General features: G+C 39.8%; 3 protein-coding genes and 1 pseudogene across 5 annotated transcripts in view; all 4 read left to right on the forward strand.

Annotated features, from left to right (window-relative positions):
- Window positions 1-9,558, forward strand: part of LOC106802461 (olfactory receptor 7G3-like) — a 26,204-nt gene extending 16,646 nt beyond the window's left edge. For 2 of the 3 annotated variants that reach the window (XM_087425576.1, XM_087425575.1), the window contains exon 2: window positions 1,915-5,576. In XM_087425576.1, coding sequence (XP_087281702.1) covers window positions 1,928-2,848 — 921 coding nt within the window. In that variant the 5' untranslated portion in view covers window positions 1,915-1,927 and the 3' untranslated portion in view covers window positions 2,849-5,576. Of the gene's footprint in view, window positions 1-1,914; window positions 5,577-8,650 lie in introns of those variants that run through there. The other variant, XR_015550227.1, reaches the window with a different exon arrangement.
- On the forward strand, window positions 5,583-8,644 carry LOC106802453 (olfactory receptor 7G2-like). Its single transcript, XM_087425572.1, has one exon. It carries the CDS (start codon window positions 5,927-5,929, stop codon window positions 6,863-6,865), a length of 939 nt encoding a protein of 312 aa, XP_087281698.1. The 5' UTR covers window positions 5,583-5,926; the 3' UTR covers window positions 6,866-8,644.
- A 6,597-nt stretch (window positions 9,559-16,155) lies between the features above and the next one.
- LOC101393652 (olfactory receptor 7G1-like) lies at window positions 16,156-19,660 on the forward strand (annotated as a pseudogene).
- A 1,584-nt stretch (window positions 19,661-21,244) lies between these two features.
- LOC106802452 (olfactory receptor 7G1-like) lies at window positions 21,245-26,191 on the forward strand. The gene has a single exon (XM_087425569.1). The coding sequence runs from the start codon at window positions 22,375-22,377 to the stop codon at window positions 23,311-23,313; it is 939 nt and encodes a 312-aa protein (XP_087281695.1). The 5' UTR covers window positions 21,245-22,374; the 3' UTR covers window positions 23,314-26,191.
- The last annotated feature ends 1,211 nt before the right edge of the window (window positions 26,192-27,402 follow it).

Here is a 27,402-nt window from a genome sequence, read left to right on the forward strand (position 1 = left end):
TTTCTTTTTTTTTTTTTTCAATTTTATTTATTTCCCCCCCCAAAGCCCCAGTAGATAGTTGTATGTCATAGTTGCACATCCTTCTAGTTGCTGTACGTGGGACACGGCCTCAGCATGGCCAGAGAAGCGGTGCGTCGGTGCGTGCCCGGGATCCGACCCCAGGCCGCCAGCGGCGGAGCACACGCACTTAACCGCTAAGCCACGGGGCCTGCTCCAGGCAGCATTTTCTAATCTTTATTGATCTCAGGTCCTGCAGATGTGCCCTGTTTTGGTGGTGTCAGCCAATACACACTATGTGGGAACATGGGAACACAGGAGACTGAAGACCAAGGCATTGATGGGCATAGACAATCTTTCATGCCCAAGTTAAGAGAGATATGAGAGTGCTAGGTTCACTTCACAAGGGCTCAGGAGGCAAGTTGAGGAGGCTTTCACTGGCCAAAGATGGGGCAATTTGAGAATCAATCTGAATAATAACTGCAATGTGTTGAAATATATCAAATACATTTAAAATCTGGTAGTTCACGATCACATAATGTTCGTCTTTGGATAATGCTGAAAATAAATGTCTTATCTTAAAAAGTGATTAATACAGCAATCAAGATGTATTCTTGGGGTTGGCCCTGTGGCATAGCGGTTAAGTGCGTGCTCTCTGCTGCTGGTGGCCTGGGTTCAGATCCCGGGCGCACACCGACACACAGCTTGTCAGGCCATGCTGTGGCTGTGTCGCATGTAAAGTGGAGGACGATGGGCACGGATGTTAGCCCAGGGCCAGTCTTCCTCAGTGAAAAGAGGAGGATTGGCATGGATATTAGCTCAGGGCTGATCTTCTTCACAAAAAAAAAAAAAAAGATGTATTCTGCCTTTCTTATAAGAACTCTATGTCAGAATGACCACCTATTTGATTAGGGAAAGTTCCTTTTTTTTTTTTTTTTGTGAGGAGATCAGCCCTGTGCTAACATCCGCCAATCCTCCTCTTTTTTTTTTTTTTTTTGCTGAGGAAGACGGCCCTGGGCTAACATCTGTGCCCATCTTCCTCCACTTTATATGGGACGCCGCCACAGCATGGCTTGCCAAGCAGTGCGTCGGTGCGCGCCCGGGATCCGAACCAGCGAACCCCAGGCCGCCGCAGCGGAGCGCGCGCACTTAACCACTTGCGCCACCGGGCCGGCCCCGGAAAGTTCCTTTTTATGGAAGTATTTCAACCAACAAATGAAGAGAGAATTAGGATGTCAGCATTTTGTAACTCCTGATGAATTAATGGATCCAGGCAATAATTGCCAGAAGCAAGACAGACAGTATGTGCTTCCTCATGAAAATACGTAAGGATGTTTGCCAAAAATTGAATCTAAATTTAATTAGGCTTATAGACTAGAGGGAGGTGGACTTTTTTAGTAAAGAGCCGGAAAGTAAATATTTTAGGTTTTGTGGGCCATATGGCCTCTGTCACAAGTCTTCAACTCGGATGTTGTAGCACGCAAGCCGCCATGGACAATACATAAATGAATGGCTGTGTTTCAGTAAACCTTTATTTACCAAAAGAAACAGCAGGCAGGATTTTGCCCACTGGCTGCATTTTCCCAAACTGGATTCTAGAAATCAGATTTAATAATTTTATTTTGGAATTATTATTTGCTTGGAAGCATCTTAAGGGAGAAGATGGTATTTCTTTCCTATTTTCTTCTCAGTAAGTCCCTCTACTTGACAAAGAATAGGTGGAAAACAAAAACTTGGGATAGGAGGTGGTGCAGGGGGAAGTATTGTGGGAACGTAAAGCCATAAAGGGAGAGGGAAGGAGAGAGGCGAGGGCAGCAGGAGGAAAGATTTATAACTGATTTGATTTCAAAATATAGACAGGATTCAGGAAGATTCTCTTAAGGTTTGTTTTCTTGTCACCTTCATCTTTTCTATCAGGACCATCAACAACATGAAATCAGGAAACCTCTCTGAGACTGCAGAATTCCTCCTCCTGGGACTGTCAGAGGATTCAGAACTGCAGCCTCTCCTGTTCTGCCTGTTCCTGTCCATGTACCTGGTCATTGTGCTTGGTAACCTGCTCATCATGCTGGCCATTATCTCTGATGCCCACCTCCACACTCCCATGTACTTCTTCCTCTCTAATCTGTCTCTCATTGACATCTGTTTTACCACGACCACGATCCCAAAGATGCTCATGAACATCCAGACACAGAGCATATCCATCAGTTACATGGGCTGCCTCACCCAGATCTGCTTTGTCCTGACTTTTGCTGGATTGGAAAATGGAATTCTCGTAATGATGGCCTGTGATCGATTTGTGGCCATCTGTCACCCACTGAGGTGCAATGTTATCATGAACTCCAAATTCTGTGGGCTTCTGGTTCTGCTGTCCTTCTTTATTAGTATTCTGGATGCCCTGGTCCATACATTGAAGGCACTGCAGCTGTCCTTCTGCACAGACCTCAACATTCCTTACTTTTTCTGTGAACTAGCTCATATTCTCAAGCTCGCCTGTTCTGATACCCTCATCAATAACATCCTTGTGTATTTAGTGACCAGTCTGTTGGGTGTTGTTCCTCTCTCTGGAATAATTTTCTCTTATACTCAAATTGTCTCCTCAGCTGGTGGAAAGTATAAGGCATTTTCCATCTGTGGGTCACACTTAATAGTTGTTACCTTGTTCTACGGGACAGGTTTTGGGGTGTACCTTAGTTCTGAAGCTACTCGCTCTTCCAGGAAGAGTGCAATAGTCTCAGTAATGTACATGGTGGTCACTCCTATGATGAACCCCTTTATCTACAGTCTGAGGAACAAAGACGTGATGGAGGCTTTGAGGAAACTCATCACTAGAATATCATCTTTCCATTGATGTGTCAATTGCTTTGGGCTTACGCTGCAGGAACATGACAGAGAGAAGTAAATCATGAGCGATCCAGAAAGCACGACTTCTTTAAATACACGTGACCAGAGATCAAATGGTTAAGAGTGAGAATTTTGGAATCAGACCAACTGGGTTTGAATCCTACCTCTGCTAAACCATAGCTATGTGGCCTTTGACAATTTATTCCAACTCTCTAAGCTCAGTTTCATCATCTATAAAATTGGCATAGTTATATTACTTTACATTTTGGGAATATTTGAGATACTTCAACTTTATCAGTGAGGATGCATGCCTTCAGCAGTAATAATGCAAAAGTCTCGATGCCAATAGCGTCTAACGATAAAAACAATGATCATCTTTCCATTGTTAGGAGATTGAGTAGGCCCAGGCACAGAACCACAGGGCTGCATTTCATTTTGCCATATTTTAGCTTCTTCCTAAGGCTGTTGTCCTGATGGTCACCAATGCAAGCAGCAGTGCAGGGACACTCCAGACACAATAACCAGAAATAGAAAACTGACTGCTTCTTCTTGGATCTCTTTGCAATGCAGACGTAATCTTTACAAACAGACATCCAGAGCCATTATTTTTATCCTCAGCCTGAATTGGGACATGTGCCTGTTTTAGTGTCCTATTGTCATTGTAACACATTACTACAAACTTAGTAGCTTAAAACAACACAAACGTATTCTCTTGTAGTCTTGGAGGTCAGAAGTCTGAAGACTGCTACATTGGGCTGAAGTCAAAGTATTGGGGTCCTTCTGAAATCTCTGGGAAGAGAATGAAATGGGGAGTCATTATTTCATGGGTACAGAGTTTCTATTTGGGATGATGAAAAAGTTCAGGAAATAGATAGCGGTGATGGTCACTAAACATTGTGAATGCTTTTAATGCCACGTTCTTAAAATGGCTGAAATAGTATATTTTATTTTATATATATTTTACCACTATAAAAAAAACTCTCAAAAAAGGAATTGAAAATGACAAATAATATTTTGCTTTCCAGATCAAAAACAAACAAATATCATTCCAGCGTACCAAAGTGTTAAACACAAAAGTTGAAATGATTAACTGTTTCAAAAGACAATGTATGAAAATACTTTTATGACCTCAGAGGAGTCAAGCATTTCTTTTTTTTTTTAATTAATTAATTAATTAATTTTCCCCCAAAGCCCCAGTAGATAGTTGTATGTCATAGCTGCACATCCTTCTAGTTGCTGTATGTGGGACGTGGCCTCAGCATGGCTGGAGAAGCGGTGTGTCAGTGCGCGCCCGGGATCCGAACCCGGGCCTCCCGCAGCAGAGTGCGAGCACTCAACCGCTAAGCCACGGGGCTGGCCCAGTCAAGCATTTCTTAAGAGAGTAAGCACAATCCAAAAGATAAAGACTGAGACATACAAGCATTTAAAAATAAGCTGCTAAAACAAGTGACTCAATGAAAATTCAGAGTTGTTCTTTCAATATAACAAGAAAAAAAAAGTAGAGTAAATAAACTTCCCAAGAAATATGTTCAAATGTGACCTTGCTCACACCATCAATATCAGTGTGATTTATTAATCATTACAGACATAAACAACTATTAATATATTCTAGCACACTCAAAAATCAATCCTCTCCCGCTCCCCTGGTAACCACCATTCTACTTTCTGTCTTTATGAATTTACCTATTCTAGGGTATCTTACAACTGAAATCATACAATATGTGTCCTTTTTCAGCTTGTTTCACTAAGCATAATGTTTCCAAGGTTCATCCATGTGTCAGACTTTTATTCCTCCTTATGGCTGAAAAAATATATATATGCAATAATAATCAGGCTTCCTGACATCATTGATTACATAGATATGTCATTGGTTGTACCTAAAAAAATAATACTGGAATCCAATTAGAGAAGGGTAGTGGGTCCACATTTGCAAGGCCTATGAAAGACGTGAGCAGAAACAGGTGGAGAAGTGAAGGTGAAAACTTGGCCTCATAGCATCAGGGAATCAACCATCCTGAATTCCCCCATTCTATAGTTTTGGTCTTTAAGGATTTGCACAGCTCTGGGATCAGAATGACAATAGAATTGGCTAATGAGAAGCTTCGGATATTGACGCTCAAGGGATACAGAGACTTGAAAGAGCCTGTCTGTGACCACCTCATTCAATAGATTTTTCCCAGTAAAGAAACAGTACACCTGAGTCTCCTCCCAGAGATGATCCCTCTTGCCCAGGAGCCCGGTGCTTCATTCAGTCCCTCTCCTCCTCTTAAGGATACAGCTTCAGTCTCCATCATTCAATATACAGGAGAAATGTCCAGCATCATTCCACAGCGATGTCGTCCAGGTAACCTAATGTTCCTTAGTTAATGTTTGGGAATGAAGGCAGGTGTTTTACTACAAGTTCATCCAGGGGAAACTGTGAGGAGCATACATGCATCAGATGATGAGAACTAAGACATACATTTGCCTCCTGCCTGTCTTCCTTCTTCTTGACATGTTCCCTTGTATCTTTCCTCCGATTCTCAAACAACCCTCATTCTGCTAGTCTCATACTGTCTCTACCATGGCAAAGAACAATTTTCTCAGCAGGAATACCCTCATCTGCAAACATAGTGATTGTTATAAAATTGACTGGCATTTACTTAGTTCTTACAGTGGTCATAGAGACAAGGCTTGGTCAGTTTCACTGCATCTTCCAATTCTGGGGTTCTAACACACTTTTGTACTATCTCTGTTTCCAGGCTGTGAGGTCTCTGGGGAAGGAGGTGCAGATCCAGATATCGTCATCAGCCTGCCTCCCTGGACTACCTGTTTCTCCTCATAAAATTACAAAATATTGTAAACAATCAGAAAAGCACAGACAGTGTAATATTTAAAGTGATCATTCCTTAACCTCTTCTAGAATTAATAACTGTTGACACACTGCTTTATTAACTTGCGGTCTGTTTTCAAAATAACAAAATTATACGCATACAGAAGGCATCCCTCCATTTGACTCCTTCCGTTCCCAGATGGTGTTTGCCTCAGATGATACTCTTGCTGCTGGTCTAGGGACCACATCTTTCCCGTCAGATTCATCAACAACATGGGACCCAGAAATAAAACAGATGTTTCAGAATTTCTTCTCATGAGACTGACAGAGGATCCAGAACTGGAGACCATACTCTTCAGCCTGTTCCTGTCCATGTACCTGGTCACCGTTCTGGGAAACCTGCTCATTGTCCTGGCTGTCATCTCTGACTCCCACCTCCACACACCCATGTATTTCTTTCTCTCCAATCTTTCCTTTACTGACATCTGTTTAAGCACAACCACAATCCCAAAGATACTGGTAAACATCCAAACACAGAATCAGGGCATCACTTATGCAGGCTGCCTCAGCCAGATCTGCTTTGTCCTGACTTTTGTTTGTTGGGAAAATTTTCTCCTTGCAGTAATGGCCTATGACCGCTATGTGGCCATTTGCCATCCACTGAGGTACAGAGTTATCATGAACCCCCGACTCTGTGGACTGCTGATTCTACTCTCCTTGTTCATTAGTATTGTGGATGCCTTGCTCAACAGTCTGATGGTGTTGCGACTGTCCTTCTGCACAGACCTGGAAATCCCCCTCTTCTTCTGTGAAGTTGTTCAGCTCATCAAGCTTGCATGTTCTGATACCCTCATCAATAACGTTCTGATATATTTTGCGGCTAATGTATTTGCTGGTGTTCCACTTTCTGGAATCATTTTCTCTTATATTCAAATTGTTTCCTCTATTTTGAGAATGTCATCATTAGGGAGAAAGTATAAAGCTTTTTCCACTTGTGGGTCTCACCTCTCAGTTGTTACCTTGTTCTATGGGACAGCTTTTGGAGTGTATATTAGTTCTGCAGTGACAAACTCTTCCAGGAAGATGGCAGTGGCTTCAATGATGTACACTGTGGTCACTTCTGTGATGAATCCCTTTATTTACAGCCTGAGGAACAGGGACATGAAGGGAGCCTTGAGGAAACTCATTGGTAGAATACCTTCTTTCCTGTGATTGTGTCATCTAATTTAGGCTGGGTTCACTAGAATGAGCCAGAATGCCTGACTCCTCCATCACCAAGTTCTTCTTAAATGAATAGATAGCATGATGGCTAAGTGCACTTTAACTGAGGGTGAAACCTGACTTGCTGTTTGTTTAGCTGTGTGATGTTTGACAAATGATTTCCATTGTCTAAGATAAGTTTCTTTGTTCAGGCTTCATAGAAGCTGAATCTGAGGCAGGAGTTTCTTGGTATAGTAATTTTGTGAGAATATTCTCAGCACAAAGGAAGTGAAGGGAGGTGGATAGGTCAGGGAAAGGACTTAAACAGGGCTGTGGTCATCGCAGAGGCTAGATTCTGCCTGATCCCATGGATAGCGCCATGTGAATTGCACCCAAGAGTTAAGCCTACTATGAGACGTGGTGGCTGATCTTTCATACCTTACTTCAGTAATTGCTGACAATGGTCAGTGGTAAATTGTACGTGTGCAACATTAGCATCCACAACACTCAGCTTCATCATCTGTAAAATCACTGTGATTAGCTTATATGAGTGGTTTGAAATGATTGTGAGATATTTGAACTTGATGAGTGAGGCAGACTTAGTTTCTAACAAGAGAAAGAAATCTTGACTCTAATATACTAAACAATAAAGAGAGTTTATAAAGGAGAGAGTTATCTTTCATTACAAGGACTTGAGAGGTAGGGAATGTACAGGAGTGAGAGAATAGAGATTTGTTCAGTCCTCCATGAAGTCACTTCAGCTAGGGCTGGTTCCCTTCATGAAGCCAGATAACAGAAACAGATGCAGGTCTCAATCATATACAGACATGATTCCTGGAGACAGGAAACTGATTGTCCTTCCCTGAGCCTATTATTAATAGAGGATCTATATATAACAGACATTTCCATGGCATTATCCATTAGACATCACCTTTAATCTCATCACCGAGTGCAGGATCATGCGCCACCTACTTAATCTAATTCTTGGTGTGAGGAAAATGATTACAACAAGAGCCTTAGACTGACCATATGGAGTGCAACTCCTGCTGGCAAGTCCACCTCCATAAGCACTACAAACACTTAGGACAATGCCTGGCACCTAGTAAGTACTCAGTAAAATTTAACTACTATCATTGTGTTCCATATCTTGCCTATATTCTTAAGTCTTGTAATCCTGTTGGTCTCTCATATTTTCACAACTTGTTTCAGCAGTTAGATTTGTATTCTGTTATTGTTATATTTCTCAGTTGCTTTTTTCTAGTCTGAGTAATGTAATAAAATAAATAATTATGTAGGCAGGAAAAGGTGAGTAATATTCTGGCATCTTATTTGCTTTGAAACCTTATTGATCTATTTGTAAGAATGTATCTGAGTTTTCACTTCTCCCCTTAGTCATCTTGTATTGCTGTGTTTCTTACACATCTCTGGTGGAGTCCACACAGAGAAACATAATTCAATAAAATTAATTGTATCGTTGATGTCATAGAGGACTGTGTGCAGTCTTAGGGCTCTAATGCAAAACTTTTTAATGTGTTTATTAGGAAAGTTATTTTATGGAGAACTACTTTCCTTTGACAAGGAGATGTTCAGTGTGAGACAAGAGATGAGAAAAGGGAAGGTGGCAGAATTAGGAGAATCAGTTTTCCCATAAGCATAAAAAAGCAGGGCCATGAGTTAGAATCATCTCAGAAGGTGAGAGGGTGAAAACAGTGGAGGTCTCCAATGAGAATCAAAGTTGTTGCTGGAGAGCTTTCTGTTCTGGTCGTCAGTGGAATTTCAGGTTGGTTTTATTTTCAGCACCATAACTTGGAAACAGCTCCCTGCCCGGCGCTTGAGGTATCTTCTAGTGCAGAGCTTCCTCCACTGATGTCCACAGAACAGCTGCAGAGGTTAATCACTTGAGACCTTCCTTCATACAAAGGAGATATCCTGGTCCTCCAGCAAGAACTACTGATGTTGAACCTCTGGGGAGACGTGAGTAATGAGACTTTTTAATAAGCATTTTGTGAGATTCTGATGATCTCTGAAGTCTGAGTTCCATGACTTTCATATTAGAAGAACACGGGAAAATATATTTAGAATTAGGAATATGGAAGGGCCTTTTCTCAATTTTACTTGTTGAAATATAATATGCGAGGTAGTACATAAAATCTATGTGTAGTTCTGAAAGAACAGTAACATAACCACACATATACCTATCCTAGGGTTAAAAATAAAGCAATGCTATCATTATAGAATCCAACTGAATGGTCTACCACTCACATCACCCTCTCCTCTCCCAGTGACAAAGACAATCCTGAATTCTTTATTAGTCATTTTCTTTGATGTTCTTTTATTAGGTTGAATCCTGTGAAATTGCCAGCATTTGATCATATTTACCCTAAAAAACTGTCAATAGGATTAAATGTCACTGTCTTATCATCTGTGTATGTATTCCTTCACAATTTAGAAATTTGCCTCTTTTCAAACTTGTTAAATGTTTAACATTAATATATGAATTTTGTGTCCTGATTGTTTTTCTCATTATTGCACTTTTGAGATTCAGTGACATTGTTGAGAGTATTAGTAAGTGATTTATCTCTAATACTCTGTATTTTTGCATTTTGTATGGTGATGTTTCAAACTAGATCCTTTATGATCTTGTTGGAAATTTTGTGTGCTTATAGCTGTTTTTTTGCTATTATGAATAAATCTGTTTGAATATTCTTTTGTACATCTCCTGGTAGAAATGAGAAAGAGTCTTATATTTGAGATGAAATTATTGGTTAAAAAGACTATGCAGGGGCCAGCCCGGTGGCGCAAGCGTTAAGTGCCCGCGCTCCGCTTCGGCGGCCAGGGCTTCGCTGATTGGGATCCCGGGCGCACACCGAGGCACAGCTTGTCAAGCCATGCTGTGGGGGCGTCCCATATAAAGTACAGGAAGATGGGCACAGATGTTAGCCCAGGGCCAGTCTTCCTCAGAAAAAAAGAGAATGACTGGCATTGGATGTTAGCTCAGGGCTGGTCTTCCTCACAAAAAAAAAAAAAAAAAAGAAAGGAATATGTATTCTCCTTTGGGTACTCCCCAAGAGTTTTCCTAAGTGGATGAACCAATTCACACCCATACTAAATATTCCTGTTGATCCGTGTCATCACCAACACATTTTTAATTTATACTGACAATTTTGTGGATATAAAAATTATTTATTAGGGCCGGCCTGGTGGCACAGTGTTTAAGTGCGTGCACTCAGCTTCAGCGGCGGCGGCCCAGGGTTCGCAGGTTTGGACCCCGGGCGCGCACCGACACACCGCCGGTCAAGCCATGCTGCGGCAGAGTCCCATATAAAGTAGAGGAAGATGGGCACAGATATTAGCCCAGGGCCAATCTTCCTCAGCAAAAAAAAAAAAAAAAAAAAAAAGAGGAGGATTGGCATTGGATGTTAGCTCAGGGCCAATCTTCTTCACACACACAAAAATAATAAATAAAATAAAATAAAAATTATTCATCAACTGGTATAATCTTATTACATGGTTGAAAGTATTTTCACACGTATTTTTTCTTTTCTGTAAAATAACTATTTGTGGTATTCTGAGTTGTTTATCTTTTAGTTATTAATTCTTTTTTTTTAAAGATTTTATTTATTTATTTATTTTCCCCCCAAAGCCCCAGTAGATAGTTGTATGTCATAGCTGCACATCCTTCTAGTTGCTATATGTGGGCAGCAGCCTCAGCATGGCCGGAGAAGCGGTGCGTCGGTGTGCGCCCGGGATCCAAACCCAGGCCGCCAGCAGCGGAGCACACGCACTTAACCGCTAAGCCACGGGCTGGCCATAGTTATTAATTATTATGAGTTCTTTATATAATCAGGATATTAGTCTTAGTCAGTTATATGTATTCCAAATTTTTTCCTTAAATGTATGACTTCTTTTTGGATATCCTTTATAGTTTTCTTTTGAATGAATACAAGTGCTTCAATTTAATATAGTTTGTCAATACTTTCCATAATGGCTTGTACTCAATTGGTCTTGTTTATGAAACCCGTAGTGGATTGTTCTGAAGAACTTTCATTTTTGGCTTTTACATTTGAAGCATGAACCCTCCTGGAATTTAGTTTTCCCTTTGATGTGAAGCAGGATCCAAATTCATTTTTATGTTCCTAATAAACTGCCCAATTATGTGGTAGCTTCTTTCTGGGCTCTGTCTTCTGATCAATAGGTCTTGTATTTACCCATGCACCAATACAACACGTCTTAATAATTATAGCACACCAGTCAGCTAAAAATATGTTTACTGTGGTTGGCAAAGCAGCCCCAAACTCTGTTCATTACAACCACAAGGTACATTGTTTCATAATTTGATTCTTTGATAATTCACAACTTACAGTAATGATATTGGTAACAAAAAGGACCATAATTTCAATGAATGGTCCATAATTATGCGGAACAAATACGTTGAATCTACTACTTTGAAATTCGGAAAAGCTGGTATTGAAATTCTGTAATGGAAATAAAATACCTATTACATGCTCAGTCTATTTTGTGTGTGTGTGTGTGTGTGAGGAAGATCAGCCCTGAGCTAACATCCGATGCCAATCCTCCTCTTTTTTTTTTTTTTTTTTGTTTGCTGAGGAAGATGGGCCCTGGGCTAACATCCATGCCCATCTTTTTCTACTTTATATGGGACGCCGCTACAGCATGGCTTGACAAGCGATGCGTCGGTGCAAGCCCGGGATCTGAACCTGTGAACCCCAGGCCGCCAAAGTGGAGTGCACATACTTAACTGCTGTGTCACCGGGCCGGCCCATCAGTCTATTTTTCTTTAATTGTGGTACCGTATATACCATAAAATTTGCAATTTTAATGATTTTAAGCATGCAATTTGGTGGCATAATTACATTCACAATGTTGTGCAGCCATTATCACTATCTGTTTCCGCAAGTTTTTCATCACCTCAGTCTCTCCCCCTGCCTCTGTCCCAGCAATCTCTGTCTGTATGTATGCTCTGTCTTTATGAAAGCTCTTACTCAGGATATTTCATGTAAGAGGAATCATACAATATATATCCTTTTTTGCCCAACTTTTTATTGTGAAAATTTTCAGACATACAGAAAAATTGAAAGAATAATACAATGAACACCCATTTACTGACTACTGAGATCCAATAGTTGTTAATATTTTGCAATATTTGTTTCACCTATTTATGTATATTTTTTATTGTGTTAAAATACACATAACAGGGGGCCTGCCCGGTGGTGCAAGCAGTTAAGTGTGCACGCTCTGCTGTGGCGGCCCGGGGTTCGCTGGTTCGGATCCCTGGCACGCACTGACACACTGCTTGTCAAGCCATGCTGTGGCAATGTCCCATATAAAGTGGAGGAAGATGGGCATGGATGTTAGCCCAGGGCCAGTGTTCCTCAGCAAAAAGAGGAGGATTGGCAGATATTAGCTCAGGGCCGATCCTCCTCACCAAAAAAAAAAAAAAAAAATACACATAACATAGAATTTGCCATCTTAACCATTTTTAAGTGCAGAGTTTAGTAGTGTTAAGTATAAGAACTTTTTCCTCTTGCAAATCTGAAACTCTATTCCCTTTAAACAACAAGTCCCTTTTTTCACCTCCTCCCAGCCCCTGGTAACCACCATTCTACTTTCTGTTTCTATGAATTTCAGTACTTTAGATACTTCATATCAATGGGATTTGTCTTTTTGTGATTGGCTTTTTTCACTTAACCTAATGTTCGCAAGTTTCACCCATGTTGTAGCATGTGGCAGAATTTCCTTCCTTCTAAGGCTCATAAAATATTGTTTATATATTCACCTTATTTTGTTTATCCATTCATCCATTGATGGGCACATGGGTTGCTTCTATCTCTTGCCTATTGTGAATTGTTCAGCTATGAATAAGAGTGTGTAAATATCTCTTAGAATCTTTATTTTTTTAAATGCACTGTCCATCTTAGAGTGCTATCTTTACTCATGTTTTAATCTTTCAAAAGTTTATCTTTAAAATTATCATACAGTAAAATGCACTTTTTGCATACTGTTATTTGTATTTTAACACATGTAAACTAACTTGTGTTACCACTGTAGTCACATGCTCCTTCATCTTTGTGAACCATTGATCTGTCCTCCATCGTCATAGCTTTGTATTTTTCATAATGTCATATAAATAGAATCATAAGTCACCATAACCCATGCGTGAATACTTATAGTAGCTCTATTCATAATTGACAAAAAAATGAAACAACCTAAATGTACTTCAGTAGAGAATGCATATGTAAACTACGGTACATCATTATAATAGAATAAAGCAATAAAGAGGAATGAGATATTAATACAGGCAACAACTTGTATGATTCTCAAAGACTGTTATGCTGAGTGAAAGAAGCCACATGAAAAAGCAAACATTTATTTTATAATTTTATTTATTTATTTATTTATTTTTTCCCCCCAAAGCCCCAGTAGATAGTTGTATGTCATAGTTACACATCCTTCTAGTTGCTGTATGTGGGACACGGCCTCAGCATGGCCGGAGAAACGGTGTATCAGTGCGCGCCCAGGATCCGAACCCAGGCCGCCAGCAGCTGAGCGCACGCACTTAACCGCTAAGCCACGGGGCCGGCCCTGCAGATTCATTTTAATTGCTAGGTTTTTACCTCTCTCTCTTTCCATTTGTGTGCTCATGCTTTATCAACCAGCAGATTCACAGTTGCCCTTATCAATCACCTGTCCTCTAGCTTTGAATTCAGTCTTGCAACTGATTTTTGCTGCTCTGTGATTTTGAGAATATCAAACACCCAGCCACCAAACCATCAGGCAGCTTGATTCAGTTCTGCTTTGGAGGCTTTTTTGAAACTTTCTGCCGTTCTAAGTCCACAGTCATGGTTCCAGGCAGTGTCCACAACTCTTGTGTTTATTCACATTTCTGAATAACAAACCTCCACCTGTGCCCTTGGTTTTATATATTTTATATCTCTATGTCTTTTTGTATTTTAACTATTATTGCATGTGTCTGAAGCAAACAAGGTTAAAGGATGACATTACAATGCCATCTTGTATCAAGACTATTGTAGGTTAACAAAGTTCATACAGAAGCAGTTAACAATAGAGGATATAAATTGATAAACATGAAAATATTGAATTCATTAAAGATTAAAAATGTTTTAATTAACATTAACATGGAATATCATCTCCACCAATTAGTTAATGAGTGAACCCTAACTAAATGTATTGAGATTATACCTGAACACAAGTGCTTTCTCATGGCATTGTAACTTCTTACAACTCTATTAAAAATCAAGAAGCATAATTTCACCCACCATCCTCTGAAGTGAAGAAAAATGTACATTGAAACTATTGTGATGAAATTAGACAAGATGATTGAGAAAATCTAAAAAGGGAATAACATCTGTCTGTATTGATCAAGACAGAATTGTCACACAAAATACATTAGAATTTATTGTATAAAAAATACATAGTGACTGTTAAGTCAGGAAACATTCAGTAACACTTGGAAAGAAAAAATAACTCGTGAGTCTTTCTAACTTTACCATAACTTGGCTATATTTTTAAAAGTATTATTTTAATCCACATACATACTATATTTTGACACCCAAAATTGGAATCAGACTTCCTGATATCATTGCTTAGACAGATACAACTTTGTTCGTGCTTAAAAAAAGAAGACTGGAATCCAATCATAGAAGGATTGTGTGTCCATGTTTGCAACATATTTGAAATGGAGATGAGTAGAGGGTGTACACCTGGTCTCATAGGGTCAGGGAAGCAGCCATCCTGAATTCCTCCTGTCTAGAGTCTTAGTCTTTAAGGGTTTGCACTGTCCTGGGATCTCAATGACAAAAAAGTACTTGGCTAATGAGGAGCTTTGGAAATTGAATCTCTAGGGATACAGAGACTGCAACTGCCTGTGACCAGCTCAGTCAATAGACCTTTTCCAGAAAAGTAGTAGCACATCTGAGTCTCCTCCAGTAGATGGTCCCTCTTACCCAGGAGGCTGGATCTCACTCAATCCCTCTGCCTTTCCTGAGGGCAGATCTCCCAGATGGTACATCCAGAGAAGATGTCAAGCCTCATTCCACTGTGATGCCAGTCAGGTAACTTACCATCCCTTAGTCAATATTCGGAAACGAGGGCAGGTGTTTTACTACAGGTTCATCCAGGGGAATCTGTGAAGACAGTACATACATCAGATGACTAGAGCTAAGTCACCCATGGTCTTCCTGCTTAACTGTCTGTCATCTTCTTCCCATGTCCTCATACTTTGCACCAATAATCATGTACCTCTCATCTACTGATCTCATACTCAGTCTCTACTATATCCAAGAGCATTGTCTTCCTAAGTAGAAATTGGCCTCTTCTGGGCCGGCCCCGTGGCTTGGTGGTTAAGTGGGCGCGCTCCAGTGCTGGCGACCTGGGTTCGGATCCCGGGCTCGCACCGACGTGCTGCTTCTCTGGCCATGCTGAGACCGCGTCCCACATACAGCAACTAGAAGGATGTGCAGCTATGACATACAACTATCTACTGGGGCTTTGGGGGAAAAAATAAATAAATAAAATCTTTAAAAAAAAAAAAAAAAAAAGAAATTGGCCTCTTCTAAAACTAGGTGACTTTTTTTTTTTTTTTTTTAAGATTTTATTTATTTATTTTTTCCCCCCAAAGCCCCAGCAGATAGTTGTATGTCATAGCTGTACATCCCTCTAGTTGCTGTATGTGGGACGCGGCCTCAGCATGGCCGGAGAAGCGGTGCGTCGGTGCACGCCCGGGATCCGAACCCGGGCCGCCAGCAGCGGAGCGCGTGCACTTAACCGCTAAGCCACCGGGCCGGCCCACTAGGTGACTTTTATAGACTTTTCTCACATTTTCTCACATTCCTGTGGTGGTGTGAGGCAGAAAGGTTAGTGAAGTTCACCTTATCTTCCCATTCCTGGTTCTTGTCATACTTATGTATTATCTCTGTTGCCTGTCTCTGAGGTCCCTGGAGATCCAGATGGTATCTTCAAACTGCCTCCCTACTCTATCTATTTCTCATTATAAAATTACCAAAGGTTTTAAATAATCATAGCAACACAGTGTAAGTTAAAAAAAAGAAAAAGAAAAAACAGTCAGTTCTTAACCATTCTCAGAATTAATAGTTGATACTTTGCTGTAACAGCTTTAGGTTTTTAAAAAATGTAACAGAAAAATAGGCACACAGAAGGCACTCCTTTTTTATTTCTCTTCATTAGTCTCCTTCCCCTCCCGAGATGTTTTTCCCTCTGGTGATGCCCCCGCTGTTTGTCTAGGGATCACACATTTCATTGTCTTGTTACCACATCTTTTCCATTAGATTTATCAACAACGTGGACCCCAGAAATGAAACAGGTGTTTCAGAATTCTTTCTCATGGAAGTGACAGAGAGTCCAGAACTGCAATCACTTGTTTTCGGCCTGTTGCTGTCCATGTACCTGGTCACCATCCTAGGAAACCTGCTCATCATCCTGGTTGTCAGCTCTGATACCCACCTGCACACCCCCATGTATTTCTTTCTCTCCAATCTGTCCTTTATTGACATCTGTTTAAGCACAACCACTATCCCAAAGATCCTGGGGAATATCCAAGCTCAGGATCAGAGCATCGGTTATGCAGGCTGCCTCACACAGGTCTGCTTTGTCCCGGCTTTTGCAACTTTGGATAGTTGTCTTCTTTCAGTAATGGCCTATGATCGCTATGTGGCCATTTGCCACCCACTAAGGTATATGGTCATCATGAACCCCCACCTCTGCAGACTGCTGATTCTTCTCTCCCTGTTTATTAGCATTATGGATGCCATCCTCCACAGTCTGATGGTGTTGCGACTGTCCTTCTGCACAGACCTGGAAATCCCCCTCTTCTTCTGTGAAATTGTTCAGCTCACCAAGCTTGCGTGTTCTGATACTCTCATCAATAACATCCTGATATATTTTGCATCCAGCATATTTGGTGGCATTCCTGTGTGTGGAATCATTTTCTCTTATTTTCAAATAGTCTCCTCTGTTTTGAGAATGCCAACAGTTGGTGGAAAGTTTAAAGCTTTTTCCACCTGTGGGTCTCACCTTGCAGTTGTATCCTTATTCTATGGGACAGCTTTTGGTGTGTACATTTGTTCTTCTCTTACTAACTCTTCCAGAATCACTGCAGTGGTTTCAATGATGTATACTCTTGTCCCTCAAATGATGAACCCCTTCATCTATAGCCTGAGGAACAGGGACATGAAGGGAGCCCTGAGGACACTCATCAGTATCTAGAATACCTTTCCTTCTTGATTGTGTCATCTGCTTAGGCCTGGGGTTCCTAGAATGACTCAAAGTGGCAGAAATATTGGGTGAGCCAGGATGCCTGATTCTTGCATCATTATATTTTTCTAAAGTAACCAGATAACATAACAGGTAAGTGAATTTTAACTTGGGGTTGAAACTTGACTTGCTCTTGGTATAGCTCTGTGATGTTTCAAAAATGGGTTCCATTATCTAAGTTCAGTTTCTTTGGTCAGGTCCATTGAGCTGAACCTGAGGCAAAGATTTTAGTGATTTTGTATGAGCATTCCACAGAAGAAGAAAAGTAGAGAAGTTGGGTGGGTCAGGGAGAGGATCCAAACAAGTGTGTGGTCATCGAGACATGATTCTGCCGATTCCATAACTAGCGGCATATGAATGCACCCCAGAAATAATCCTACTGTGAGACATGGGAGTAGCTTATCTTTCTTACTTAATTCAGTAATTTCCAAGACTGGTCACTAGAAAACTGTATCTGTGCAAAGGCACCATCAGCATTCACTACACTCAGTTTCATTATGTGTACAATTGCTATAATTTGATTATCTCAAGTGGTTTGAGATGATTGTGAAACATTTGATCTTGATCAGTGAGGAAGCCCTTGTTTGTACTAAGAGAAAGTAACCCTGATTCTAATATACACAAACAATAAAGCGAGTTATGTTATTGACAAGGGCTTCAGAGGTAGGGAATGTAGAGGAAAATTCATTCACTGTTCTATTTGGTGGCTATGTCTTGGGCTAGTTACCCCCATGGGTCCACACAGCTGCAACACATACAGGCATCATATTCAGGCATGATGCCCAGAGACAGAAATCTGACTGTCCTACTCTGGCTCCGTTTTTACTTGACATTGCATGGAGTCATCCAGAATATATCCCCTTTAATCTCTTCACTGAGAATAGGATCATATATTACCTACTTAATCTAATTCTTGGTGTGTAGAAAATGATTGCTATGAGAGTCTTAGACTGACAATATGGAGTGAAAATCCTGCTAGGAAGTCTATCCGCATAAGCACTACAAACACTTAGGACACTGCCTGACACCTACTAAGTACTCAATAAAATTTAACTGCTATCATTGTGTTCCATACTTTGCCTATATAGTCTTTTTTTTTTTTTGTGAGGAAGACTAGCCCTGAGCTAACATCCGATGCCAATCCTCCTCTTTTTTCGCTGAAGAAGAGTGGCCCTGGGCTAAGATCCGTGCCTATCTTCCTCTACTTTACGTGGGACGCCCCTTTAGCATGGCTTGACAAGGTGCGTCAGTGTGTGCCGGGGATCCGAACTCGCGTACCCCGGGCCACTGAAGCGGAGCGCGCAGCGCACTTAACCTCTGTGCCACCCGGCCAGCCCCTTGCCTATATATTCTTAAATCTTGTAATCCTATTGGTCTCATACTTTTACTACTTGCTTCAGCAATTAGATTTGTTTTCTTTTATTGTTATATTTATCAGTTGCTTTTTCCGGTCTGAGTAATAAAATAAATAATTATTAGATAAGCAGGGCAAAGGTTGGTAATCTCCTTCTGGAATCTTAGTGCTGTTAACATTCTCATTGACTTATTTATAAGAATATATCTGAGTTTTCACTTTTGTCCTTGGTCATCTTTTATTACTGTGTATCTTACACATCTCTGGTGGAGCCCACACAAAGAAACATAATTGAATAACATTAATTATCTCATCTATGTCATAAAGCATTGGGTGCAGTCTTAGGGTTCTAATGCAATCCTTTTTAGTGTGTCTTTATGAGGACGGTTATTCTATGCAAAACTGCTTTCCTTTGACAAAGAGATGTTGAGTGTAAGACAAGAGAGGAGAAAAGGATACTTGTCAAGATTAGAAGAATTACTTTTCCCATAAGCACAAAAAACCAGGACCATAAGTTAGAATCATCTCTGTGGGTGAAGGGGTGAAAACAGTGCAGGTTTCAAATGAGAATCCAAGTTGTTGCTGGAGAGCTTTCTGTTCTGGTCATCAGTGGAGGTTGAGGGGGGTATTCTTTTTCAGCACCACATTAGGAAATATCTCCCTACCTGGCATTTGAGGTATCTGCCAGTGCAGAGCTTCCTCCACTAATGTCCACAGAACAGCTGCAGAGATGAATCACCTGAGACCTGTGTTCATACTGAGGTGTACCTGACTTCCAGAAAGAACTACTGACTTTGAACCTCTGGGGAAACTTGTGAGGGATGTGCATTCGTTTTTACACTCAGAATTATATTTCAAATATTCCCAAAGTATGGCCCATTTTTATAAAAAATTGAAAGAATTAAAAAACATCTTTAGATCAGATAAGCATTTTTAATAAGTGCTCTGTGAAATTCTGGTGACCTCTGAAATCTGAGATGCGTGACTTCAGTATAAAAGAATATGGGAGGGCTGACCCTGTGGCATAGCAGTTAAGTGTGCATGCTCTGCTGCTGGTGGTCCGGGGTTCGGATCCCGGGCGTGCACGGATGCACCGCTTGTCAGGCCATGCTGTGGCGGCGTCCCACATAAAGTGGAGGAAGATGGGCATGGATGTTAGCTCTCGGCCAGTCTTCCTCAGCAAAAAGAGGAGGATTGGCATGGATGTTAGCTCAGGGCTGATCTTCCTCACAAACACACACACACACACACAAAAAAAAAAAATAGAAAAAAGAAGAATATGGGAGAATGTGTTTAGAATTAGGGAGACATCAGACATTTCCTCAATATGCTTTTTAATATAGCATGTACTAAATTTTGCATAAAATCTATCTGTAGTTCTGAAAGGATAGTCACATAATAAAAACATATATATCTTTCCAAAGGTTAAAAATAGAGCAATGCCATCACCACAGAATCCACCTAAGTGGTCTCCCACTTACACTACCCTCTCTGATTCCAGGGGCAAACACTGCTAATTCTGACTTATGTTCTTTGAAGTTGTTTTTTTGGGTTGAATCCTATAAAATTGTCAATTTTTGATTATATTTTCCCTAGGAAACTGGCAATAGGATTTAAATGTCATTGTCCTATCACTTAAATGTATGTTCCTATCCAATTTATAGTCTGTCTCTTTTCAAACTTGTTAAAAGATCAATCAAAATGTATCAATTTTTCATCCTCATTGTTTTTCTCATTATTGTACTTTTGAGATTTAATCCTGTTCTGGGCATAAGAATCACTATTTCCAATCCTCTGTGTTTTTACATTATGTATGGTGACTTTCCAAAGTAGATATTCTGTGCAATATTGATGGAAGTCTTGTTTGTTTTAGTTTTCTGATGTTATGAATTAATCTGTTTGAATATTGTCACATATATGTCTCTTGGTGGAAATGAGAGAGAGTTTTATACTCGCAATGGAATTATTGGGGATAAAGGAGTAGGAATGTTCCTTTGGGTTGTTCCTAAGAGTAATCCTAAGTGATTGAATCAATTACACACATATGAGAAGGTCCTGATGATCTATATCATCACCAATATTTCAAGGGTACTGATAATCTAGTGGCTATAAAAATTATTTCATTAATTGGTACATCTCTTATTATTATGTGATTGAGAGTCTTTTCACGTATTCATTTCCCTCTCTTTTAAATCTACGTTTGTAGTATTTCTACTGATTTATCTTTTTCTTATTAATTCATTTGATTTCTTTACATAATTTCAAAACTGCAGTCCCCTATTGTGAACAAAAATTTACATTGAAACTGTTGTGAAAAAATTGGAAAAGATTGTTATGAAAATCTAATAAAGAAGTAACAGATCTGTTTGCATTGACCAGAGACAAAATTTTCACAGAGAATAAATTAGTATCTATTGTATAAATATACACAGTGAAAATTAAGATTCAGGAAACATTAATGACTCAGAAATACTCCTGAGAGATTCCAATTCTGCAATAACTTAGCAATATTTTTAAATATATTATTTATATGCACACATATAAACTATATTTTCACATCTAAAATTGGTATCAGACTTCCCGATGTCATTGATTAGATAGAGATCCCTTCATTCAGACCTAAAAAAAGGACTGGAATCTAATTAGAGAAGAATGATGTATCCATATTTGCAGAATTTGAAATGGAGATGAGCAGGCACAGATGGAGAAAAGTAGATGGTGAAAACCTGGTCTCGTGTGGTCAGGGAAGCAACCACTCTGAACTCCTTCCATCTAGAGTCTTGGTCTTTAAGGATTTGCACTGTCCTGGGATCTCAAGGACAATAAAATTGCTTGGCTAATGAGGAGCTTTGGAAATTGAACCTCTAGGGATACAGAGACTACAATCTGCCTATTATCATCTCGTTCAACAGTCCTTCCCATGAAAAGAAGTAGCTCATCTGAGCATCTTCCCATGGGTGATTCCTCTTGCCCAGGTGCCCAGGTCTCACTCAATCCCTCTGCCCTTCCGGAGGACAGATATCTGAGGTGGAATACTCAGATGAGATGTCAAGCATCATTCCATTGTGATGCCAGACAGGTAACTTAATGTCCCTTAGTCGATGTTTGGAAATGAGGACAGGTTCATCCAGGGGAAGCTGTGAAGAAAGTACACACATCAAATGGTTAGAACTAAGTCACCTGTGGTCCTCCTGCCTAACTATCTGTCGTCTTCTTCACTCATTTTCCTGTACTTTGTGCCAATACTCAAGAACCACTCATTTACTAATCTTACACCCAATTTCTGCTACGACCAGGACCATTTCTTCCAGAGAAGAAATATGCTTCTTTTTAAAACAGGATAACTGTTTTGAAATTCTCTGACATTTACTTGTCATCTTGTGGTGAGAGGGCAGCATCTGTGGTAAAGTTGATCTTATCTTCCCATTCCTGGTTCTTTACGTACCTATGTATTATCTCTGTGGCCTGCATCTTAGGTCTCAGGGGATCCAGACAGAATCTTAAAGCTGCCTCCCTAGTCTATTTGTTTCTCTTTATAAAATTACCAAATGTTTTAAATAATCAGAACAACATAGACAGTGTAATTTTAAACAATGACCACCTGTTAACTCTTTCCAGAATTAATGATTGTTAACGTTCTGCTATATCAATTTCAAGTATTTTTTTTTTAAAGAAACAGAAAAAAAAAAAAAGAAACAGAATAATATACTTATACACATATTTTTTATTCCCCTCTCTCAGTCTCCTTCCCTTCCCAAGACGGTTTTTGCCTCTGGTGATGCTCCTTCTACTGGTTGAGAGAACACACATTTGATTGCCTTGTCACTCCACCTTTTCCATCAGATTCAACAACAATATGAATTCCAGAAACGAAACACATGTTTCAAATTTCCTTCTCATGGAAGTAACAGAGGATCCGGAACTGCAGTCCCTCTTTTTCAGCCTGTTCCTGTCCATGTATGCATTCACCGTCCTGGGGAACGTGCTCATCATCCTGGCTGTCAGCTCTGACTCCCATCTGCACACCCCCATGTATTTCTTTCTTTCCAACCTGTCTATTAATGACATCTGTTTAAGCACAACCACGATCCCAAAGATGCTGGTGAACATCCAAACACAGAATCAGAGCATCAGTTATCCAGGCTGCCTTACACAGGTCTGCTTTCTCCTGGTATTTGCCAGTCTGGAAAGTTGTCTTCTTGCAGCAATGGCCTATGATCGCTATGTGGCCATTTGTCACCCATTGAGGTACACAGTCATTATGAACTCCCGCTTCTGTGCGCTGCTGATTCTACTCCCTCTGGTTTTTATCATTATGGATGCCCTGCTCCACAGTCTGATGGTGTTGCGACTGTTCTTCTGCACAGATGTGAAAATCCCCCTCTTCTTCTGTGAAGTTGTTCAGCTCATCAAGCTTGCGTGTTCTGATACCCTTATCAATAACATCCTGATGTATTTTGCAACTAGTGTATTTGGTGGTATTCCTGTGTGTGGAATCATTTTCTCTTACATTCAAATAGCCTCCTCTGTTTTGAGAATACCATCAGCGGGTGGAAAGTATAAAGCTTTTTCCACCTGTGGGTCTCACCTCTCAGTTATGTCCTTATTTTATGGGACAGGCATTGGAAATAACATTAGTTCTGCTTTCACAAACTCTTCTAGAAACACTGCAGTGGTTTCAATGATGTACACTCTTGTCCCTCAAATGATGAACCCTTTCATCTATAGCCTGAGGAACAGGGACATGAAGGGAGCCTTGAGGAAACTCATCAGTAGGACAGCTTCTCTTCAGTGACTATGTCGCCTGCTTTGAACTGGGGTTTCTAGAATGAGTCAAAGTGACAGAAACACTGGGTGAGCCAGAATGTTTGATTTTCTCATCAACTTCTTCTAAAATGCCTGCATAATATAATGGGTAAGTGAATTTTAACTTGGGGTTGAAATCCAACTTGCTGCTTCTGTAGCTTTGTGGTGTTTCAAAAATGAGTTCATTCTCTAAGTTCAGTGTCTTTGGTTGGGTCCTTAGAAGGTCACCTGAGGCAAGGTTTATGTTGATATTGTTGGGATGTCAGAAGGAAGAAAAGGGAGATGTTGGATAGGTCAGTGGGAGGATCAAATGACTCCCTGGTCATAACAAAGACTCTATTGTGTCTGATCTCACGGTTGGGGCCATGTGAATTTCACCCCAGAGAACAAGCCTACTGTGAGACATAGGGGGAGCTGGGTTTTCATACTCCAATTTAGTAATTCCTGAGATCTGTCAGTGGTTGACAGTATCTGTGCAGGGCAACATCAGCATCCATTACACTCAGTTTTATAATCTACCAACCTGCCATAATGTGATTATTAGTGGTTAGAGATGATTCTGAGGCATATGATCTTGATTAGTGAGGAAGTCATTGTTTCTTCTTAGAGAAAGTATCCCTGATTCTAACATGCCAAAACATTAAAGAGAATTGTCTCTCCCTACAAGGGTGTCAGAGGTAGGGAATGTGGAGGAAAATTCATTTACTCCTCCATGTGATGCTTTTTTCCTGGGACTAGTTCCCCTCATGGACTCAGACGGCTGCAACAGATGCAGATATCATAGCTAAGCATGATGACCAGAGAAAGAAATCTGACTCGTCTTCTTTAGGTCTATTGATACTTAAAATTGTATGGCATCATCCAGAATATATACCTTGCGATCCCTTCACTGTGGTTAGGATCATATGCCCCTTCTAAACCTCATTCCTGATGTGGAGAAAATGATTACTTTGAGAGTGTTAGACTGACTATATAAAGTGTAATTCTTACTCTGTACTCCACCCCCACAAACACTGCAAGAACTTAGGACAATACCTGACATGTAGTAAGTACTCAATAAAATTAACTGGTATCATTGTGTTCTGTACATGGCTATGTTCATAACTTTGTATTCCTACTGTTCTCATGGATTTACTGTATACTTCAGCAATCAGATTTTTCTTTTATGTTATATTTCTCAGTTACTTTTTCTGGTCTGAGTAATATAATAATACAAACAGTGTTTAGGTAGGCAGAGCAAAGGTTGGTAATCTGCTTCTGACATCTTATTTGCTTTGAAACCTTCTCATTGGCTGATTTGTAAGAATATACCTGAATTTTCACTTTTCTCCTTAGTCATTTGATCTTGTTGTGTTTCTTACTCATCTCTGGTGGAGTCCTCATGGAGATCATACTTGAATAAAATTAATTGTATCACTGATGTCTTAGAGCATTGACTGCACTCAGGGTTCTCATGCAAAACTTTTTAATGTGTCTTTAGGAGGAAAGTTATTTTGTGGAGGACTACTTTACTGTGAGAAGCAGAGGTTGAGTGCAAAACAAGAGAGGAGAAAGGGAAGTTAGCAAAATTAGGACCATCACATTTCTCATAACCACAACACTTCAAAGAATGATCTCTATGTGTGTGGGGTGAAAACAGTGAAAGTCTCACAATAGAACAAAGAAGTTTCTGGAGATCCTTGTGTCCTGGTGGTCATTGGAGTTCGAGGAGGTTGTTTTATTTTCAGCACCACATATGGGGTACAGCTTTGCCTGGGAATCATGGTCTCTCCCAGTGCAGAGCTTCCAGCATTGATGTTCACAGAGCACCTGCAGAGTTGAATCACCTGGGGCCTTTGCACATACAACAGGTTTCCAAACCTCACCTAAGAACTACTGTCTTTGAATCTCTATGGAGACATGTGAGGAATGAGCCTCTTCGATAAGCACCCTGTGAGATTCTGATGACCTCTGAAGTCTGAAGTGCATAAATTTAATATTAAAAGAATATGGGAAAATGTATTTAGTATTAAGAATATGGGAGGCCTTTCCTCAATTTCCTTTTTTAATATAACATATACTAAGTACTGCATAAAATCTATGTGTAGTTCTAAAAGAATAGTAACATAATAAAAACACATTTATCTATCTAGGGGTTAAAAATGGAGCAATGTCATCGTTATGGACTCTACCTGAAGTGTCTCCCACTCACATCCCTCTGTCCTCTCAAGTGGCAAACACTATCCTGAATTCCGTACTTATCATTTTCTTTGAAGTTTTTCTTTTAGGTTGAATTTTATGAAATTTCCAGTGTTTGATCATATTTGTCCTATGAAACAGGTATTAGTTTTAAAATCATTGACTTTTCACCTCTGTGTGTATTCCTATCCTATTTATAAATCTACCTGTTTTCCAACTTGTTAAATCTTAGTGTATGAATTTTGTGTCTGTATTGTTTTCCTCTTTATTGCTTTTTTGGGATTCAATCATGTTGTTGATGGTAGCAGTAAATAATTAATTTCCAATACTCTGGACCTTTTTATATTATTTATGGTATCTTTTCAAAATAGATGTCCTTGCTGATACTGATGGAAATTTTGTTTTTTCGTAACCAGTTTTCTGGTGTTATGAATAAACTTGTTTGCATATTCTCTTATATGTCTCCTGGTGGAAATGAGAGAGTGTATTATAATTGGGATGGTAATATTGGATACAAGAGAGTGCCTTTTCTCTTTGAGTAGTTCCAAAGCGTTTTCCTAAGTCAATGAACACATCTACACATACACATGAGAAAGTCCTGGTGATCCATATCATCACCAAGACATTTTCAAGTACACTGATAATCTAATGGGTGTAAAAATGATTTAATTAATTGATATGTCTCTTATTATAATATGGTTGATAGTCTTTTCAGATATTTATTTTATATTCTGTTAAATATCTGTTTCTGGTACTTCTGTTGAGCTGTTTATCTTTTTCTTATTGATTCATATGACATCTTTATATTATCAGAACAGTATTCTTAGTCAGTGATAAGCAGGGAAAATTTATTTTTAGATGCGTGTCTTGTTTTTGGATAACTTTTATAATTTTTTTTGGATGAACACAAGTGCTTAATTTTAATGTAGCTGAATTTGCCATTGCTTTCCATAATGGCTTGCACTCAATAGGTCTTGTTTATGAAACCGACAGTTACTTCAATCTGAAGGATTTACAGTTTTGGCTTTTACATTTGAAACAATCCCCTTCCTGGGATTTAGTTTTGCCTTTTATGTGAGGCAGGAATCCAGATTTATTTTTATGTCCCTGTGTAAACTATCCATTTATGTCTCTTTCTACCCATTGGTCTCTTTCTGGGCTCTATCTTCTGATCAATAGGTTTTGTATTTACCTCTGTACCAATATAAGGGGTCTTATTTAAATTGTGAATGTAACTTTGCTCTGAAATTTAACACTTAAAATAATAAAAATTGCAAGTTTTATGTAATATATATTTGAATAATAAGAAAAATTGACTAAACATATAGTAAGCATTTTAGTCCCTTTATAGAATATCACTATCAACTTTCCCCAATCTCAAAGTACAGGTTTTGATATATTTTTCCAACATTGTGGACAATTTGTTGAAATTATGGTCAGTGGTGATCAATATTGTTACAGTAAACTGTGAGTTATCAGACGAAGCAGTCAAATTGTATTACAATGTACCTTGTGGTTATAATTGACAGACGTTGGGAATTCTTTGTTACCACAATTAACTTATTTTTGCCTGAGTGGTGTCGGCTAACCTTTAGCTAGACTAAGAAACTAAGACCTGCTCTGGGTGCTGGCTGCAGTCTCCTGCATGGTGGCACAGGCCAGGTGTGGGCACTTGCATGGTGGTGAGGATCAGGGCCATTGACAGGGGTCAGTTGTGGGTATGTGCATGGCGCTAGAGTCTAGTGACAGGCATTGAGTCTCTCTGCCTGAGTATGCACAGCTGTGGTTTCTGAGGCTGGTGTTATACATTTGTGCCACTACATGGTACATGGGGGTGAAGGCTGGTGACAGGAAATGGGTTAGCTGCATGCAAATGTGCAGCTATGGTGGCTGGGGCCAA

Source organism: Ceratotherium simum, chromosome 39 (assembly GCF_057802395.1).
Source record: "Ceratotherium simum simum isolate JZ-2026a chromosome 39, ASM5780239v1, whole genome shotgun sequence".
NCBI lineage: Eukaryota > Metazoa > Chordata > Mammalia > Perissodactyla > Rhinocerotidae > Ceratotherium > Ceratotherium simum.